The 22,862-nt window shown below is 37.7% G+C and overlaps 1 protein-coding gene across 1 annotated transcript in view; it reads right to left on the bottom strand.

Moving 5' to 3' along the window:
* Nucleotides 1–10,365: 10,365 nt before the first annotated feature.
* LOC140246715 (uncharacterized) overlaps nucleotides 10,366–22,862 on the bottom strand; it is a 73,538-nt gene continuing 61,041 nt past the window's right edge. The window contains exons 10-13 of the mRNA XM_072326054.1: nucleotides 22,544–22,726; nucleotides 19,177–19,362; nucleotides 10,918–11,094; nucleotides 10,366–10,422 (exon numbers count right to left, since the gene is read on the bottom strand). Of these exons, the coding sequence (XP_072182155.1) occupies nucleotides 10,366–10,422; nucleotides 10,918–11,094; nucleotides 19,177–19,362; nucleotides 22,544–22,726 (603 nt within the window). The remainder of the gene's footprint in view (nucleotides 10,423–10,917; nucleotides 11,095–19,176; nucleotides 19,363–22,543; nucleotides 22,727–22,862) is intronic.

Raw genomic sequence — 22,862 nt, forward strand, 5'->3', positions numbered from 1 at the left:
CATACGTTGACGAAGATTAAGACAGTTTATTTTAATCCCAGTTCATTAAAGTTCTGATCGCAATGTCCGACAAGCTTGTCAGGTCATCGCAGTTATCACATTTCTCAAATCTTAGGATCGAGCACTACCCAACACACAGGCCACCTATTCTAGTGTGTTTTTTATGATAGACGGGACTCTTTTGTTGAAGTCGTGTTCATAGCAAACATGCTTCTCCCATACTCGTCTCTGGCGGGCCGTTCCCATTTTGCTCATAATGATTATTTTATCGAAGTCCACTGACGTGCACATTCTGTGGCGTAAAACATGCCGTTGACATTGTTGGCTCACGGTAGACTGCGCCAGACACAAGGCATATTCAACCCCCCTTTTTTCGGTTGGAAATGAATAGCAACGCATTCATGGTATATTTTTGTAAATTTCCAGCGGGCACGAAACGCAACAATGGTCATGCCCATATTGTAGTTTGTATAAGGGTGTTTGGTAATACTGTCTAGACTTGGTATCCCCGTTCGTGCAAAGATTGTATTGTGCATATCGTGCATTATATGCAGCACATAGTCGCATGCTACACCTCCTCGCTTTCTACAGGCAGGTATCTTATGGAAATTTTTCTGAACCTTTATGTAAAAATACCTATGACGCGAATGCCCAATCGATTGGACAACTTGCGCAAAGTATAATTGTATTGATACGGGATCTGTTTCTTTTTGTATATATTACCACATTATGTTATGCATTTACAACTCATAAAAGTATTCACACATCATACTCTGAATGGCATGTGGAAATCCGCATTGTTGGTACTCGTGTCATACAATGTATAGTGATTAATTTTAAACAACTCTATGTCAAATCTTTAGGTGATCAATTGACAATAAAATTGTTACGATTCAATCAATCAACATGACAGTTTGGCCAGTATAAACACGTGGCCGACTTTGCTTTAATAATTCACTTTAATATTTGAGCATGTATTGCAATAATCAATGCTGTATTCGCTGTGATTTTAAATACAGCTTTTGGTGTTTTGCAAGGCGACGTGATTTCATTCTTTTTTCATTTTTGTCAGCATTGTGAATACTTGAATGAATACGTTGAAGGCCTGTGAGTTTTGTTGGGGGGGGGGGGGGGAGGTCATCCCACTAGACCGACACCCACGAGTCATACAGCCCACGAGTTCGACATTAAAAACAGGTCCATGTGTCATACAGCTCACGAGTCATACAGCCCATGAGTTCGACACTAGGCAAATAAAGCCCATGAGTTCAACACTAGGTGAAAACAGCCCACGAGTTCGACAGATACAACACGGGGTATAATGTGTCCGTCTCGTGGGCCTTGTTAGCTTAGTGTCGAACTCGTGAGCTGGATGACTCGTGAGCTGTATAACTCATGGGCTGTATGACTTGTGAGCTGTATGACTTGTGAGCTGTATGACTTGTAGGCTGTATGACTCGTGGGTGTGGGTCTCGTGACGTGCACCCGTTTTTTAAATATTCAATAGCAACATTGCCCTTTCTTTTCTTTTTCCGTTCTGACAAATTGAGTCCAACGCAATCATACCCCAACGCGGATCAGAAATAGGTGTAGGTATATATTATTTTGTCTCTCATCATGATAAAAATTAAAACATTTAGGATTTTTGTACAGGTACATTATGAAAACAAATGTGCTGTAGTGACATCACGAACTCATGATCTTCTTCTCCGGATAAGACGACGCCGACCAAAACCGACAAAAATGTTTTACTTCTGAACGGATAATCCTCTACTATGTTAATGTGCTGTATATTGACCTTTGCATTCACTGGCAGGTAATATACAGTTCTGCATGTGTATTACATTTCATTCCACTTTTCGTCATAAACACCTCCATCCCATAGGGTTCATTGCAATGTCTACTTCATGTACAACGATATCACAGCAATACAAGCATGTTCACAATCACAGTGGTAATCTAAGATCTCCTGCTATGAATTAAGTAGGCTGAAAAATATCTTCAACATTCTTATAAATGTGACCTTGCACAAAAAAAAAAAGTCGCCAGACATGAAATTTTATTTAGGAGCATATTCTGAAAGATCAGACTTTTAGCTTTGAAATGATGTATAACTCAAATCAAATGGACTCTCCTAACCTATCTAAATATTGGAAAGAAAGCACACACTCAAGAAAAGTGTTAACTGAGAAAAGAGGATCTGAAGTACAGTCTGAGTGTCTATTCAATCGCTTAATCTTTACCAACCCGTGTTGGCTGTGCAATAAATGGGACAAAAAGACAGGATGTAAACCACCGGAGTCACAACAATGAAGGGATTATTAGATTATATTGAAATTGAAATTGATCATGCCTTATTATCACATTCTGTCCTTAATTAATGCCAACTTTCAAAGCAGTAGCACCATCCTTTCAAAAGTTATAGGACTTGAAAGTGAAGAGTGTGTCCAAGGTTTTTAAGAAATGAAAATTAGACTCCAAAAACACACTACTTTGCCGAATAATGTTCCAGAAAAACTGCTAAAAAGCGCACTTTCCAGCCCGTTTTATGATCCCAAATTTTAGCATAATGTAGAAGAAGACTTTGTCTTTCAGAAAATATGAAAAAGTAAAGATCGGCTCGGTTGACCCATTTCATCTATTTTCAGTCCTCACACAAAATCAGTGTGTGCGACTTTTTGTTCGTTTTGTGATGCACGGTCACAAATATGTAATCCTGCATTACAAAACCAACAAAAAGTCACCAGACGTGGTTTTTAGTAATGAGCAGATTTTGAGAGAGCAGACAATACGCTTTAAAATGTTATATAATGCAACTCAAATGGACCATCTTAATCTATCATAATATTGGAAAGAAAGCACATACTCTGGAAAGTGTGAACTGAGAAAAAAGGCTGTGAAGAGTCTAAGCGCTTTTCAAGCCCGTAATATCTACCAAGCCGTAATAGTGGTGCGATGAATAATAAAAAAAACAACAACACACAAACAAACAAAAACAAAAACAAAAAACAAACAACCAGGATTTTAACCAACAGAGCAACAACAATGAAGGGATTATCAGATTATGCTGAAATTGAGCATGCTTCATTAACACATTATGTAGACTCCTACTGCCTACTTTCAAAGGAGTAACATGATTCTTTCTAAACTTATTGGAATTGAAAATAAAGAGTATGGACAGGGTTTTTTTTTTTTCGAAGTGAAAAGAGAACTCTGTGAGAAATACCTAATCGCACTATTCTAAAAAAAAAAATAGGGTTGAAGGAAAACTATAAAAAATATGTATTTACCGTTTGTTTCATGATCCAAAAATGTTAGTAAAATGTAGAAGTCTTGATCTTTCAGAAAATACGAAAAACTCAAGATTGGCAGGGTTGACCCATTGCACCTATTTTCAGTCCTAACGATTTTTTTTTCTTTTTGTATTGCACGGTCACATATACATGTATTCTCCTTATTCTCTATTTTCTTTGGAAAAGGCAACGAATTCGTTACTAGTATATATATATATATATATATATATATATATATATATATATATATAGATATATAGTGCATGAGGCTGAATGCACTATAACAATATAAGCACCGACAAATTCTGAATTTGCCCCGAAGGCCAGTTATATTCAATTCGGCCTGCGGCCTCATTGAATTTGCCTGAGGGCAAATTCAGAATTTGAAGGTGCTTGGTACTTGTAATAGTGCAATAAGATGTCATGCACTATGTGTTATATAAAATAGCATACATACCCAGGCAAGATAAATTGAAAAAAAAAAATACGAAAGCCTAGATCAGTTAAGACTCTACACGTGTCTAGACAAGCAATAATACCAGTTTCTTTGAACCTGTGTAGACAAAATCCTGAAGATCCGAATTCAACTATAGAGTCTAGGTTCTACGTGGTGGTCTAACGTTTTCTAGGCCCTACGATAGGTTAGGTCAAGGGGCCCTGGCGTAACATTTTCTTCTAGATCTAGATTTCTACGTCACTTACGAGCGACAGAGCTAACGTTAGTTAACACTTGACCCTACAATACAGTGTAGGTCTACCATGGATCTAACAGTAACACGTTAGACGCCCTACTTACTGCACTGTGGGTCCAGGACCAGGACTAAATGATGTTTTGTATGATTAGGGATCTCCTGGATTTAAACACAAGGCTCGTGCCAGGCATCATTGAAGTCACCATTGCTGCACATGTAGATTCCGAGAGTGAATTGTAAATGTAAAAATTGTAAATTGTAAAATTGTAAATTGTAAAAGTTTATAGCGTAGCGTGATCAAAGAGCGCTTAGCGTATACCGTACACACGCTGCCCATTTCCACGGCGCACTTCCGCGTAGAATGTACGGAGAAAGCGGCACAAATCTTGGGTTGACTTGCTCAATATCCATCGGATTGATTCCTTTTTCAGAACACTAGGAGTCCAAAATTCGTAGGGCGTATTTGATGGCGTCCTTTGTGTCCTTATTATCTAAGATACTGTTTACATAGATCAGTCTCTGTAAAAGTAGCGAACCTGTTCATTTCAGCTTCCATGTTTAAATCTACCGCTGAAATTCTAGTCCACACAAATAAGTTACCGGCATAGCCAGGGAGAATTGAGAATAACGATAATATCGAGCAAAGCATATCGCGGCTGTGGCGCAATCGCGTCGATAAGGTGCGGGATTCAGTACTCGATGATTGAAAGGGAGCAAAAACCGATATCAAATCGATAGTGGGTTATCGTTGGCAATCGTTATATTTTGCGTGCACTATAACTTTTGTCATGCACTGCCGGCCTGTATCATAAGTATGTATTCTATTATATATATATATACATATATATATATATATATATATATATATATATTCACAATATATTTTCACAAGCACATAAAAGGAAAAGAAAAGAAGACGAAAGTAAGATCTTTGCTTTAAGTGTCTCAACTCTTTACATTAAACGTTAAATAACCTTCGCACTATGTTCTCTCAACCCTTCAAAAAATGAAAACATGGCTGGAGTGATGTAGATAACAGAAGAAAAAAAAAACCCACTGAATTATTAATATTATTTTTGTGTGTGTATGTGAAAAATACTATACTATACTTCACACCCCTTGAATCTCTGCAATCCCAGATGTTGTTCTACCAGCATGTGACCAAGGTCCTTACTTGTAGTAGGTTATAATATTGCTTCAACATGTAACCTTGCTGTATTTTATTTAGTAACACTTATTCAATTGGATTTTTTTTTCTTTTTGTTTTAATCGGTTCCCCCAGTTATAGTTTGTCTTAAAACACCGGCATTTTAAACTTCCCGTAATCTGATTTATCACGGGACCTGCGGTTGTACAAACTAATGCTTTTACGCAGGCCCCATCATATTTTTCGCATCATGACCACAGTTGAATTCTCATGTATACATACCTTTTGTTTATACCAAATCAAACTCTTGTACATTCCGATGAAGTCTCATTTAATTTATGTTTTTTTTTAATAATTGTTGTATTTATATACTCTATGGATGAGAAATATGACAAATGATTGAAGAAATGAAACAATACAAAACCAAAGGCAACCACTTTTGACATAATGTTTCAAGCAGGTTTGTTAACAGTCCATTAATGATACGACACATCTCGTATCACTTATTATAAAAAAAAAAAAAAAAAAAAAAAACAAGTCTAAGCACATAATATTATGAATGACAACCTATGGCACAGCCATAATAAATGAAGTCCAATTTTTAGGATAATTTACCGTCCGAAATAGACGCATAGTACAGTTTTCTCACGGTGATGAAGCATCGCTAGGTTTCGGGGTGACATCAGACTGAAACGCTCTCTATAATTATCTTCTCTAGGTGTCCGGATATGTTGTACAGCTAATGGAAGTCCCTTGAAATACGCAGTTAAGCAAGAATGAGGAAACTGTCTCAAAATCGTAAAGTTTCTACAATCCTGAAAAGATATAACATTTTTTTCCCCGAAGGAACCGATATCTCAATTGCCTGAGGCCACCTCTTCATTTTGATATTGCACTGTCTTCGCATCCGTGTGGGAAGGTTGATCACACAAAGCACTTCAATTAACAATCAGCATATATAAAGTTTCGTTTTTCTTTTCACACTTCATACTTAAATTATTGACTGAGAAAAACATTTCTGCAGTCTTACCATAATGTTTTACTGTAATTATGAAATATTGTATTAGTGAAAGAAAGATATTATTCAGACGGGTGAAGGCTCAGGTTTGAGTTTCCAATCGAAGCTGGCATATAAAAAGGTTTAAAGTAACTATTTATGATATTATTTGGGCAATGTTTTCTCTCGTACATTATTACGGACTTTATTGACTCCCACTCTAACTAACTCTCTCTCTCTATCTCTCTCTCTCCGCATTATACGCATATAAATGCAGTTTGTTCACCTTGACATTCTTCTGGTAATTAAAGAATGCACAGTGCTTGTTGAGGTCAGAATTCAAGAATTCACATTTCCTGGTGAGATAATGAGAAACCTCTTATGAGATATGAAAGAGCATGTCATTTCAAAAAGGATTCGATGTCTATTTGATGAAATTGGAATAAAAAGGACCGAGATATTCAAAAAAAAAAATAATCCTAATAAAATTTAGAGACCACGAATGTTATTAGGATCTCTTTGTTTGTTCTTGTTTTGTAGATATCTTAGTCATTTCAAAACCAACTTTGATTAAATAAACTTTTGATTCCCATTATAATTGTATGCTTTTCAATATTTCATACAGTAGTTTCTAAATATCTCGCAAAACGTTACGAGGTAAATCATCATCTCAACCAGGTAGTCCTCTACTATGATACTGTCCCTTTAATATATAAAAATGCGCAGTACTTTGTATCGTTTTGAAGACAAAATTATAACAGCAAATACTGATATGAACTTTCAACCCAAGTAATTATATTGCCAATGAGGTCTGGCTCTTATCATGATAAGATATTCTTCACATAACGTCATTTGGCAGTACGAACCCTTAACGACAACAAACACAGAAGGACTATGACATAACAATGCAGCAGCGTTAATTCAAGAGGGGTTGACACATCCATACATTGTTTTGCCTACATAACATAGTAGCTATGTACATTTTTTTAAAGTGTTTCACACATATACAAACTATACAGCAACTAGTAACAATGTAAGCCTATATTAAGTCAGTCATAATGAACTATACATGGCCCACAATGGTAGTCCATTCATATCCAAGTGTGGAAGGGCCCCCTGGTATATTAAAGGACAATCTGGATGAGCAGTGCCGACACTGAAGAGGTACCCTGGATGAAGATGACCTTATTATTGCATTATTAACGGCAAAGAACAATACATATCATACCAGCGTGAACAGCGATTTGTAGAATGTGAAAGAGAGGATGGGGATGTCCTGATTTTTTAGCTTTTGTTCAGTAATTATTTCCATTTGTATCTGTAGTGTAAAAAGAATAATGTGATCTGCTTCATATTAAATTTTCAATAACGTATACATGAATGAGTCATTCTAGTTATGTCATGATTTTTGCAAAGGAGAAAAAAAATATAAAAACTACCAGTGTTGAGTCTTTGCGGTAAGTTTATGAAATATATAAGGGGTTTTTCATGGATAGATAAGACAAGATAATCAAATAGCCTAAATTTCATGGAGAAAGGTGGTACACGATTACTTTCTTTCTTTATTGTTTGATGATATGTCAATATGACGCACCGCTTAGGTCGTTCAAAGAACATGTGTAAAGTTTTAAACGAAAAAAAAAAAAAAAACAATCAAAGAAATGTTAAACAATGGAGCATGCTCTCCGAGCCACACTGTAACACTCTTTCAGAGTATACATGGTAGTGTTATCTGAGGGAACTGAAATACCAGAAGAATACAAAAGCTGACATAGTAATTTGAAGAGAGAGAGAGAAAAAAATGATATTGAATTATTTCCACCACGCAATTCCGTTAGACCAATACTCTTTGAAACATAGTCTGTAATAAACTCACATATTTATTTTCTTTGGCTCTTCCTGCGTTAGAATTGCTACTCGTGTCCACATGCGCGGTATTGCTAACCCCGCTTGTTTATTACTATTATTCATTATTTCAGGAAATTGTTTGCATAAAAAAATGAAATTAAATCAAAATAAAGTGACACTTTTTCTTCGTCATGTTAAAAAAAGGGAGGGATTAGCAAAAAAAAAAAAAATCGGGCAAACTCCATTGAAGATGGAAAGGATTCAACTGATTCTGAAAACAGGAACAGAGAAAAAGACGAAAAAAAAAATTGCTTGAGTACAGTGCATGGTTCCAATAACCGTTTATTGGAATCTTACTTTGACTTGAAATGCCTGCATGGATTATTCGAAGGTAGCCCTCAGAAATAGTATGATTGAGATGTTGATAAAAAAAAAAAGAAACGTTACCAGGTGATCTTAAGTATGTCCACTCGGTTATAATTTTGATCTACTACCAGAGATACTTTAGGTACATAGAATGTAACCAAAGGCTGCTCTCTAATAGAATTTGTATGAAATGTTGCCCTCTATCGTCTGTTAGAGGAGATGACTGTTATCACTACAATTTTGCATTAATCCTTGTTTGTTCGATGTTTCTTTTTTTTATCTTTCAATTTGTTCTTTGCTGATATCATTCCAATATGAATTGTCAAGATGCTGCAAGTCTCTGTGCCTGTGGGTGTCATTTATAAAAGAAGAAATCAGAACAACAACAACAACAACATAAAACTTAGGGTTCTTAGATTATCCTATACAGTTACAATAAACATATTATTCTTGAGACTTCCCGAGTTTCGTTGTGGAGACTTTCATTAAGTGGTTCCTCTGCATTATTTTCATGTTTTAACTCTCAACCAAATTAGTTTCCCCCCTCATCTACCCTTACCCCTCCCTGTTTCCATGATTGTTCTTTCCCCCGATGTATTCTGGTTCGATGTCCCCTTCCCCCGGCTAGTGACTTTTCTCGACTCAACCATCAACGTCCTCAGCCTTTTCTGCCCTTTCAACAATCTCTCCAGCCTTCCATGTGTCTTCTCTCCCTTGGTCGTAACTGGTTTACTGGTTTATGAATCCCGTAATAACTCTGTGACCCCTCTTAATGACGTATTTTTTTTTTTCCATGGTAAGTTCTCCTCTGGTGTCTTGACGTCATTTTCTTGTATGCCGGTCTCTTCTTTCTGCTCTTCGCTAATAGCCAAACTCCTCGGTCATATTTCTGCTCTTTTTAAGATGGATCGGAGTAGGTGAAACTTTCTTCAACCTCTCACTTGGCTGCGGCTACCTCTGCGTCTCTGTATGTGCCATTGAACGAAAAGACATGACTTGTTATTAAATTTAACACTTCTGCTGTGATTTTTTTTTAGACCCTGTATGCTTTCCGAAAAGAAAAGAACTACAAATTTTCCATTTTAGCTGCTATTTCAAACGCCAATTAAGATCGTAAATGACCGCTCTTCCCCTTTTATGTACCTCGGCAATATTTTTTTTTCGTAGATATGTATGTGGGCGGCTCGAGACAAGCTGACTGACGACATGCATACAGAGCCATCATCTATTATAAGGGGTAAACGGATCACTGTCAGCAAACGTCGGTCTCGACCGTTAATAACTCCTTATTCGAAAAGAAATGTGAACAATAACTATAAATAATGAATCAGCATTTGTGTCCCTGGAGTCGTTTACGAACTGTCAGTGACTTCAACATCCGAAAAGCTCCTGAACCTCTACTGGATAATTTCTTTCAAGTTTTACCAACTTCTACCGAGCATAATAGTTTCAAAGTATATGAACATTTCAAAATCAATGATTATTCGACGTTATAAACCTCAGGCCAGTAACCATATTTCCGTAGCCATCAACATCTGTTCCACGAATTATCCCTTTCTTCTGTCTTTACTGGAGATGACAATCAGAGGAATGTTTAAAGCTACAAGATGACATAAAAGAAAAATAATACATACTAATATAATATGGTGCAATAAGCTTTGGGTAAGAAAAATGAATAAAAAAAAAAATATAGTGCGCAGTTCACCCACTTTGAGACTCTACTCATTTGTCCCATAGCAAACACACTAATGATATACAAGACGTGAGATTTTTTTTTTTTAATATATATTAGAGGTTACAGGAGGAAAACATATCCCAGTATGGTGTATGGAGTGTTTCACTGAGAAGATATATTATAATTATTTTGATTTTCTTCCACCTGGGTGTACCAATACGCTCAAAGTAAGCCCATCCATAAGAATCCAGGACTGGACGATCGAATAAAAAAAAAAAAAACATTACATATTCTGAAACATAGAATAAGATACACAGAAGCAAAGGAAACACCAGCGTGTTGCCTCCTTACTTGTTACTGAGACACTCGTTTAACGGTTTTCCATTGATGGTTATGGCCTCAATCTGCAGCAATGTGCAAACATAACAAAACGCATAGGTAAAAATGTATGAATAGCACGTGTAAATACGTATCAAAATAAACAGTCCATTTTGTTTCTTCTCGAAGGAGAATAGGTGCATGGCAACATTTCACTCATAAGTCTCGCGTATGAATAATACAGATTGTTTGATATCGTGTCTCTGCGTTTTGACACATTTAGACACCCTGCACTTGCGTCGATTTTGTGAACTGTGTAGCGGAGATAAAATGATAATTCCGTAGATAACAACTTGAATGGGTTTTTTTTTTTCTCTCTCTCTCTCTCTCTCTCTCTCTTCTGTTTAAATTTACAGCCATAACAGCTTGCATAATTAGATATATGTTCAGTTTACCTTTCCCCGCAAGGATAAACATCAGAAAAACTGGCCTATGATTTGAAATTGAACTCTGATCCTATGGATGCACACCTATTCACATTTTCAGCAAGTATTCAAGCAATCACAGTGTCCTATAATTACCTTACAGATTGTTGGCTGTGAAGTCATTCCCGTAAAGAACATCTTTGGCAGGTCGAGGCATTTAATATCGACACGTTCAAGGTGGGGCATGTGGCACAGAAATCTGGCAAAATTCGCTGCTGATGACGTTGAGTTTGACCTCCAACCCCATTTGAATTCCATGGAAAGTTTGCAGATCTGACGAAAAGGAATAGAAGACAGCAAATGTCCACGAATACTCCACTATTATTGTCCCGTCCTCCATCGTTCATGTTGATTATTGCGTCTTGATTAAACCCATCGAGGCATTGAAAGATGGATTACTTCGAAGTGCAGAGAACACTCACGATCTGCTATCGAAGCACACGACATACTGTTTTTGATGAATTCTTGTGGGAACAATAATATATACCCTATAACTTTATGACATAGTGCAATAAATTCCATTCTTATTTTTTTTTTTTTTTTTGGGGGGGGGGGGTCGTCAGAAAAGGTAATAAAGACAAGAGGACAAATGGGAGTATGGGTCAAAACAGACCTTATGGTTTCCATGTAAATACAGAATGAGACTGCAACAAGAAGAAAAAAAAAAAGGTTTGCGATGTTCATGCCTTTGAGCACCCAGAATGAATTCATCACAATGCACTGCAAAAAGCCACAAAATTGATATTATTCTGTACATAATCACCTACAGGCCATAGGTACTGTATGTGCTCATTCATACTGAACAGCAGGACAGATTCAAGTGTGTTGTCATGCAGCTCCAAAAGACCCGAGTATATCACAGGAAGATCAGTAAGAGTATACTCCTAGAAGTCTCAAGATAGGAGTGAAGTCTCAAAGACAGGTAGTATTGAGTGGAGTGGAGTAGGTTCTACTGAGATCGATGAGTCCCATTGTATTGTGTTTTATTCTAATTTGTCGTCTTTTCTTCTTTTCCAAACTATCTTTTAGTGGAAAGAGAAAGCTTTTAATGACTGTCCGCTGTGCACACTGAATCACAATTTATGTAAGAGATTATCTGCACAGAAATACTTAACGCCAAGAGAAACTGCATTAAACGGTTCAAACCCAATCTTGCCATTGTAAAACGGAATATAGAAGAGCGCATTTGAATTCCAGTGGATGGTTGGTTTTGTGTTATATGCATACGGTCAGATTTATTCCTTTCACTGATCTTCATGCAAGCTAGTGACACAAACTGGAATGCAGGCAATTCTTTTCCTATATTTGTTCTCTTATTTTTTTGTTTATATATATACATTTTTTTTTTCGGGGGGGGGAGGGGGAGGGGAGGTTACCTTTCATAAAGTCAAGTTAATGATAGGCAAGCAGATGGGGGGTAATTATGAACGGGACAGGTGCCCCATGAGTCAATATATCAACAGGCAGGATGTGACACATTGATTGTTTTTCCAACTGATGATTCTTCAATCATTGGGATAACCAGATATTATATTCATGGAAATGGTGATCTCTACACAAATACTCAAATATGTGACCGTGCACCACAAAACGAACAAAAAGTCGCACTCCTTGATTTTACGTCAGGACTCAAAACAAGTGAAATGGGTAAACTGAGTCACTCTTGACATTTTCATATTTTCTGAAAGAGCTATCTTTCTTCTAGATTATTTTATTAGTTTTGGATCATAACACGCATGAGAAAGTGTGTTTTCAGCAGTTTTTCTACAACCCTTTTCTGGGGGAGTGTAGAATGATCAGATATTTATTAGAAGCCCCTTTTCATATCTTGAAATCCTTGGTACACTCCTTACTTTCAAGTCTAATAACTTTTGAAAGCATAAAGCTACTGCTTTGTAACTTGGCATCAATCATGGAAAGAATGCCTTTTTGTCATTTTTTGGTCCCATGATAATATGAAGCATTTTCATGATGACAAATTAAAGGTGACATACCTGACAGGATTGTGCCAGTTTGGCGGCTGTTGAGAAGAAATCATCATCTAGCAGGTAAAAGTATTTCACACTGAAGCTCGAAAGACATGGCATAGTGCACATCCATTGGGCCAAATCTTGGGCCGCAGAGGGCTCATGTTTGCCATAAAAATTGTCGTCACCGACGACCAACGTCATATCTTGTATCTGTGGAAAAACGCATCAACCAAAGTATTGGTCAAACGAGAAAAAAACAAGTGGATGGAAAGGACTAATAATATTTGCTTTTTTGTGCATTGAGATAGGAATGCAAGCGTAAAGCCCGGATCATGCCTTAAAATATTAACAGGTCTATTCATTATCAGAGAAAGACGTCATGTCTATTGTAAAACTAATCTGCCATAAATTCAGATTCAGATTCAGCTTAATGTATCATTCATAAAGGAAATTCTTTTCGTAAGCAAAGGAATATTTTCATGTACACATACATACATACATACATACATACCATGTACATACATGTTCAAATACACGTATAAATGAATACAATATACACAATTATACAAGTACAATTCCTATTCACAACACAATAAGCGCACACTTTATTATCAATTCATTATATATCTTAATTCATTATCTTTACACATAAACAACAAAACAACTGAGTCGAGAAAACGTAGAGTCTGTCCTTTCCGCGAAAGTGCATCCACAAAACTGATATTATGTCATAATGGCTTTGATATTTGGTATCAAAGAGTTAGATTTAGTTGAGACACAAACCCGGTTTTCTTTTTGTAGAAGAAAAAGAAAATGTAGAAGAGGGCATGTAAATTTAAATGGGTGATATGGGTGCACATAATAGTATATACATTCTAGGTGATGACTGGCGGGGGAGGGAACATCCCGAATGTTCCACAAGAAGGGTTTGAAATGCTATTGAGAGACTTGTAGCCTCCCGAAATAGCATTTCAAGCCCTGAAGGTGGAACGTTTGGTACATGTTCCCGACAATAAAAGTCATCATCTGTTATATTATATGGGTTAGTCAAATACGTCAACGTCAATGTCAACCACCAGCACAACGCACTCGATCGCTCGCTCGCGCAGAGCCAAATTCACTGTGCGCGCGGTCCTTTATAGGCCTTCTGTCATTTTGTCACGTGAAAATGTTTTCCCATGGGAGAACATTACAAAGATAACCAATGTGCCTCCACCACGTGACTGTGTTTAGCCAATCACTAACCGGTATTTGACTAACCCATTTAATATCATAATATGATTCATGAATTCAGGAATAGCAATGACATGAGCGACTCTGTAAGAACGAAAAGCAAACCCAGAATACTTAAAAAAACAACAAATCTGATAAAGAGGAGAACGTTGGAATAAAATTGCGTGCTATGATAAAACATATTCCTTCACAAAGGATTTTTTTTTCGTTTAAAACAATTGAGTGACAATGATTCAGTGATGTGAGTGTCAAGGCTATTCCAGAATGTCGGACACATGTGTACTATTGTTTTAGGTGCAAATCCAGTATTCTTAAAAGGGAAAAGTCGAATTAGTTCTCCTGTCTTATAGGGTAAGAACGGGTTGCTAAGCAAGCCCCCCAAAAAGTGTCATTATTTCACAACATCAAGTTAATGATAAGCAATCAGGCCACGGGGAGGGTGGTAATTACAAGAGCCTAATAGATTAACACACCCACGAGAGAGTGCAAGATAACTGATTTTATGCTTCTTCCAATCAATGACTCTTTAATCACCGGGATAAAAAGACACTATATTCATTATATATGTTGATTTCTGCACAGATACTTAAAGATAATAAAAAGTTTTGGTACCTCAAAAGCTTCCCTGAATTTCCTGTCTTGGTTTGTGTTTCGGGTTAAAGTACGTTGTCTGTGAGAATTACTCGCCCTGAAGTGCTCTCATGTCTTAGTAATCATGCAATAATGGTTTCGTACCAGAGCCGACGCTGACCAGCGTCGATAATGCAGCTGTCATTTGTATGACGCACCTCTTGACCCCCGGGAAATGTGCGTCATGGTCGCGTCAAGTACCACCAATTTGATGACGCGTGGTGCCGTCACGGGAGCAAAATGTCCGTCACAATACTGACCCATTATGTGCGTCATAGTCGGTCATTTAACCAGAGTGTGTCAAAAGGTTCGTTAATGGGACCGTCATGGTATAATTTTGCGAGGCTTCTTGCATGGGGCATGGTATCCCTCCGTAACATCTAAAACAAACTCGCGATCGCGAGTCGGCCGAATTCACCGGCTCCTGGAAACGCGAAAATGACACAATTTTCAATCAGTTTTATTATAACATACTGATACTCACTTCATTCTCGTATGTCTTCTTTTTCTATCTGATGTCAGACTAAAGGTCTTTTCAGAAAGTTTGAGTACAAATTTGCTCCAAAACCACACTACCAAACACGATTTGTGATTAAAATCATCACATACAGCCCGCGGCATCGCGAAGCTCGCTATCCTTCAATCGCATTCACTGTAGTGTAGCATCGACCGTCGACCGTGGAACATGCAGCAAAACCACGTGCGTGATGTCGACCATGTGGTACATGTATACATACAGTACACGCGTACATACGTATACAGAAGGCGAGGCATATGGCAGAGGCCAGGCTCCAAAACACATACAAACGATTATGGAACTAACATTACTGAGAGTCTATTAAAACCTGCATTAACTTAAAATAGTAAATTCTATTTAAACACTAGCCATATAAACCATGTACCTAACTTGGGTTTAATAAGGTTCGTGTTTAAATAGGCAGGGGCTTCAATCAAGCTGTTTTCGAATCGGGGAAGGGGAGGCGGGAGGTTACGGAAAAAATTACTGTGGCCAGGCCGTAGTTTCGCGAAACTAGATAGTTTGCCATAGCAACGTGTATATCAAAACACGCGTTTCTATGGGATGTCCATGAACTAGGGAACGGTTTAGAGAAATTCGAAGTCATTCGAGGTTGAAGTGGTTTTTTCCTACGCATTTTTTTTTGTTGTTGTTCATATCTAAAAAATTCGATTTCTTAATTTTTTTCAACTGGTATTTGGGAGTCTTGTAATATATTTAAAATGTTGATAGAAATTTCTGAATATATTCAGAAAGTACGCCTAGGCGCCTACTGTTTGGATAAACGATAAACATGCAGTCTACGTTCGATACGAAGAAATCATTACGTCTTTCACGAGGAAAAACATACAAAACAAACAAAAAACACCTACGAACGAATGTTGATAGCCAAAACTTTGATAAGTAATAAGCAGTTATCATGAGCGTGAACTGAAATTAATTGTCATGATTTTGTTGTCTAACCAGGTGATGACTGCATCTCATTGAACCTACTCGTAGTGAATTTCTCTGGGCATACGAGACCTTTTAAGTATTTCTGGCTCAGTTGCATTTTTAATTGACTGATTAATCGATCTTTTTTTTTTTATTGTTCAGGGAACATAAGATATTCGATCAAGTACATTATATTCGACTGTTTGATGTTTCCTACTATGCGCCAAAAGAAAGGCTATAGAATCACGATATCTTTGCAATGATTCCTTTAATTCAACTAATGAGCTGGTTCTTCGATCGATATTTCCATGATATTTACACGCTGTTTATTCCAGTGCGCGCATTCTTCCGTCTGGCACGCACCTGGGTGTGGCACCTGCTTTTGTGGAAATTTCCACAAGGGGAGAGGGGTGGGGTGTCAAGTTTCTTCGAGCCGAAGAGACTGCATGTAAAACAATCTCTTCGCTCCAATTTATTGTCATTCGTGCTTTCCCCTTATTCTTTGCTGATATTGAACATTTAGATTTAACTTTACGAAGGTTGGTAGCACGTGGTTCTATTTTGTTGTGAGGTGTATGTAATTTCTTTTTTTTTATCATTCTTGGAAAGGAAAAGAAGAGTAAGGGGGAAAGAAGAATAAGAGGGAAAGTAAAATGGAACGAACGGCACGTACGCTCAGCATTCACAGTAAGCCGTCTTTTTACACCAGCATAGTATCATCACCATCAGACATCACTCAGACCATTTTAGCCTTTTCCTATCAACATTAAAAAAATAAATAACAAATACAAAGTATCAACACCTCCCAACAACACAAATATTTAGAAAAGACAACACACGGCACACTACAGCGGCTGGTATCAAACTTCGTCGCTTCGATTCGAAAAAGTATTGCAGCAAAGCGGAGAAATCGCCGTTACGAAAATAGCAGTGCGAGACACTTGAAAGAATTACGTCAAATACTTCAAAGTATAAAGGGAACGGATAAAGTGATATAAAATGGAAGAAATCGTACCAAACGATGTGTGAGAAACGACAGTGAAAAACGTTAAGTTTAGTAGTAGGCTTAGGCCCTAGCAACAGTTTACAGCACCGAAAGCTACGCGAAAATAAGGTGAAAATAAATACACATTGGAAACTCGGTATTGCGACAAGATCCTTAGGATCAAGTCAATAAACGATACAAAACAAAGGAAATCAATTCATTTTGACCGGAAAATAGTTTGTTATAAGTATTCTGTTGTATGAGATCTCCTTTGATAGGCCGAGAAATACATCGAGCTTCCACGATACTCGGGAAAGACAGTTCGAACGCTTTTCACCTGCACATACTACAGTGCACATCAATACACGAACAGAAACTCACCTCTTCCTTGCAGAAAAATGATGCAATAACGTTACAAAAAACACACACAACACTCTAAAAATCATTTCATACTTGGGAGGCAAGGGACAAGCAGATGAAGAAGAAGAGAAAAAGAAGCAGACATTGCACAACGGAACGCTTCTACCCCGATTCGAATCGAAACAGGGTACTGTCGTGGCAGCTGGCTACAGTGTGCAGCTAAGCTAATACTAACGCTCCCCAGCCGCCCACAGCATGGGGATACAGTACCACGGCGATCGAAGTAAACATCCAGGGTCCGTAGGCGACAGGGATTCACGCGGGCGAAGTTCCGTTCGGTGTACACAGTTCGCAGGCAGCGAATTGCGTGAGCGCACACAGAGCTCTGCAGCATTCCAGTCTGGCACGTACTGCGAATAACATGTGCGTCAAGGGTCAGTCATTTTCACGAAGAGGTGCGTCACCATTTTGACTGGTTAATGCGTCAATGTCTCATAGAGGTGGGTCACTTTTTGTGACGGAGGGTACGTCATGGTACCTAAAAGGTATGACGCACATTGGTACTTTGACGCACCTATCCCGGGGGTCAAGAGGTGCGTCATACAAATGACAGCTGCATAAATATTGTACGAAACCACTGACTGCGACCAGCAGCGTGCAGCCCATTGTACGCATAGCTAACTGCGACCAGCAGCCCCATACGCAGAGCGTAATGGGGCTTCGCATTGTAGCATTCAGGATCATGACAGATTTAGGATCGCGGGTAAATGTCAACTGAAAATCCAAAAATTTCTTCGATTTGAAGACTTACCAATTAAGTTGAAGTATTGAAAACAGGCTTCGAACAACGTTTGGTTCTGCCAATAGTCCCTTTCTGTTCGAATTGATGACTGAATGTGACTCGGTCGAGAGGACCTTGGGAGAGCTACATACACTGGATACTATGGCCAGCGAATGTGCACACAAACATCTTATCCGTTCATGGATTTGAAATTTGTGTGCGGGCTGCATATTGTGTTCGCAGGCACTGGCTGTAGTATTCAGTGTACTGTATGTAGCTCTCCTAAGGTCCTGTCGACCGAGTCACATTCAGTCATCAATTCGAACAGAAAAGGACTATAGGCAGAACCAAACGTTGCCCGAAGCTTGTTTTCAATACTTCAACTTAATTGGTTAGTCTTCAAATTGAAGAATTTATGGGATTTGAAGTTGACATTTACCCTGCGATACTAAATCTGTCATGATCCTGAATGCTACAATGCGAAGCCCGATTACGCTATGCGTATGGGACTGCTGGTCGCTATGCGTATGGGGCTGCTGGTCGCAGTTAATTGCATGATTACTAAGACATGAGAGCACTTTGGGGCGAGTAAGTCTCACAGTGTTAGTTATATGAAAGGTACTTTAACCTGAAACACAAACTAAGGCAAGGAAATTCAAGGACACTTTTGAGGTACCAAAACTTTTTATTATCTTTAAATGTATGATATATTGATCGAAAATAGAGCTCTATAATAAACATTGCAATAGATTTGTGTTTAAAGAATTGACCACTATTTAGACCGATTATAGTTGGGAGTTAGCAGTTTCCTGTTCCTGCAGTATCCCTCCGCCCCCCCCCCCAAAAAAAAAAAGATGAAATTAAGGAAAATGCGCTTTATTTTCAAAGTAAATCATATTTAAAGTATGTGCAGCGTTTTCATAGTGTGAAATTTAAAATAATATACCTGAGAGGATTGCGCCAGTTTGGCGGCTGTTGAGAAGAAATCATCGCTCAGCAGGTAGCAGCATTTTACACTGAAGCTCGAAAGACGTGGCATAGTGCACACCCATTGGGCCATATCTTTGGACGCAGAGAGCGCACTTTTACTATAAAATTTGAAGTCATCGATGGTCAACGTCAAATTTCGTATCTGTAGAAAAAAAAAAAGAAAAACCACACACACACACATTAACCAAAATAATCAGTCAAACTACAAGAAAAAGCAAGGTGTGTACAGTAAGAACTAATATTTATTTATCAGAGCAGTGAGAATATCAATTTATATAAAGATTATCATAAAAGACGGAAACATGCGATGAAACATTAACAGCTATCAATTATCGAAGGAAGACAATAAAACCTATCGTAAAACTGATCTGTCATGAAACTAATAATTTTAATAAAATATGTCATCTTTCTCTCTTTTTTTCTCTCATCTGTCACCGCTCTAAAATCTCTCTTGATTCAAAATAATCCATTTCAAAACAAGCAAAACCCGACTTTATAACTGTCGAGCTTTAAACAGTTCATGGTGCTTTAAGAAAATGAGACGCGTTGTTTGGGAATGTTGACCATAAGTTCACTTCTTAATTGAGAACAAAAAGAAAAGGTGGTGGTGGTGGTGGGGGGGGGGGGGGTACGCAGGAAAATAGTAGGTGCAGCAATCTCAAACTCAAATCCAAGGTACAGTTTTGTCATCCGGAAAATTCCTCGACGACTGACTCCGAAAAAAACACGTTATTAGTTCGTTTGCGACAATGGACAACGATACCTTCCTACCATCAAATCATACGAGCTGATGAACCGTTCTCAGAATCCAACACAGTAACTCCCGATGAATCGATGTAATTATGTACCTTAGTTGAACGTTACCTGGATGAATCGGAACTTGCACCAATCCATTCGAATTTCAATACTGCCAAAACCCCATATCTACGGTGAGCTAACGCCAGTCGGGAGAAGCCTGCAGCAAGCAAAAGCTCATAAGGGGGCGGGGGGAGCCCCCCCCCCCCCCCACCATGAGCTTTTGCTTGGGGAGGGGTAATGTTCCATAAAATTGACCGGTTCCTATCGAATTTAAGCTCTTGGATGAAAGAGTAACTGAGAAATCCTTGATTCTCTTGGGTTGAGAACTCAATTTTCAATTCTTCCTTTGCGTAAAACGTGTTACATCTTTGATTGTCAGTACGTATGTGGCATTATTGTCTTCGGAGTGGCCTTCGTGTAACTTGTTTATCTCTGACAATAATCAAGTACAATTGTAGTGGTTTGATCGATATAGGAATCTTTAGTTTCCGAAAGTAAGAATTAGCAGTTTTGTACTAAATCCAGAGAGAGATAGGAAAATGTACTTTTGAAATACCGGCAACACAATTGAATCATAGTCTTACGAACTCCATACTTAATTTTGGAATCCCTCCGACATATAACACAACCACCAGGTTTCGTTAAACAATTTAAATTATATTTAATGCTTTATTTTACCATAAAGTGACTACCAACCCAGTTTGTCTCTCCACCACATTACCTTTCCCTGTCTTTGGTAACATAGAAAATGGCTTGGAGCATCAATATCGCTATGAATAGCAGAATATTCCAGATTAGTATCAGTCAATGTCAGACAGGGAGTATTTTACTCCATGGTTCATGTGACTTATGAGTACGATGGGGGGGGGGGGGGCAGACCTAAAGTACATCGAAATCTGTCCCAAACTATGACTATTTTAACAGTTCACGAATTCCAGAGGTTTGCAATTACTATATAATTATATATATATATATATATATATATATATATATATATATATATACATCTTGTTATGTTTAAGGTTCCTTATCACAAAAAATAATTCGTTAATGCGTAACGTTTTCAACGGATTGTCTTTAGCTCATCTTTCTGAATCCACTTTCGGGTTGCTTAAGCTGACAAGCAAAAAAAGCAAAAAAAAAAAAAAAAAGTCTTCAGCGCAAAAACATACATTACCGTGCTCACACGGTTTCTATTTCCTTTCTATCTCTAAGTGTGTGTTTTTGTGGGTGGGTGGGGGGGGGGGAGAACAAAGCGGTGAACCCTTACGTATACCATTGTTTCGTGCGAAACAAAAGTGGGGGTGTCCCCCCCCCCCCCCCCCAATCCTCCGGCCATGTGCTTTTAGTGCCTCGTAACCTACAACATGCCTCGTGATGCCACTGTCTTGTGGTTATCTATGGCAGAAGAAAATGCTAGAAATTTGGAGGCGAAGTGATGTGACTACTGTACCAGAATATGCACCCTGTTTTTTGTTGAATTTGTTGTGGTATTTGATTAAACAGACTAATAATCTAGACGATGAAAAGAAAATATACTGGACTAAACTGAACAAGGATGCTGATGTAGAGGCTCACGACTTCCAGTAAATCCACTTTGTAATTCCATGACAGAATTAGCAGTTTACCATTTGAGTATATGAATATAAGAACGACCCAAGTCCAATTTTTGCCCAAATTCAGTTTGACATGGGAAATTATAGCTTATGCATGGACTCATCTTGTGTATAAATGATAAATCCTAATTACCCCCGGAAGTGCCTGAAATAAATGAGTTAAATCTTATATGAATGTAAGAATGCAGTACTTAGGTCATTCTTACATTCATATTATAGCGCCCTCTCTCGTCCTTCTCTCATCTCTATAGCAGAATATCATGTATATGACTCAAAGAACGACCCAAGTCCATCACACAAAATGGCCTCTCCACAATTAATGTTAATGTTAATTGTCATAATAATGTATGTTATAATTTGTTTATGCAATGTTGCCTTCCCATCACAGTTAAATAGAATAGTATTGGACAAACAAAAAAGATATGAAGTTTTTTTTTTTAGTTTACTCGAAATGGTCTTCCATGGACTTGGGTCGTTCTTATATTCATATACTCATTTGCTTAACATGTCCACCTCTGCATAATTTAATATATACTTTCTTCTTTAGTACTACATTCTTATTTGCAAATGCTATGTCTTCATTCTTTGTCACTCTAATTTGTTAAGAATTTTGAAAACTTTCTTATTTCGTATACCACCATTATAAACTCTGAAACCTAACCAGTATATCAGATTTATAGATGACCAAATGCAATATGAATATTCGGAAGATTTATTTTTAATAATGAAAAAAAAAAAACCCAAAAGGTGAATAAGCACTTATTTCGCAACAGACTAAAGCCTTCTCGACGAATTTTGCAAAAGATAAAAACAGATATCTAAAAACATCATTGAGAAACATATAATTTGCACATTAGCCACGAAAATTAATGTCAGGTCGTACAGAGTTTAACCGTGTTAGTGACATACCTGAGATGATGATGCTGCGGCAGTGGCTTTTGCGAGGAAATCACCGTCCAAGTAGTAACAATGAAGATTGAAGCTTGACAGACTTTGCATAGCGAATACCCATTTTGCCAAGTCGTCCACCATTGAGGATTGATGTTTAGAACCGTCATCCCAACTGTCGAAAACTAGTTTCAGATCTTGAATCTGGGGGAAAGAAAAAAACAGATTTTTTTTTTTTTTTTTTTTTTTAATGAATAAACATAAATCTAATTTTTCACATGCAGACAAAAAATAGAAACAGAAATATATACAGAAACAATGACTGATAGAACGGCTCCAC

Source organism: Diadema setosum, chromosome 3, assembly GCF_964275005.1.
Source record: "Diadema setosum chromosome 3, eeDiaSeto1, whole genome shotgun sequence".
Classification (NCBI taxonomy): Eukaryota; Metazoa; Echinodermata; class Echinoidea; order Diadematoida; family Diadematidae; genus Diadema; species Diadema setosum.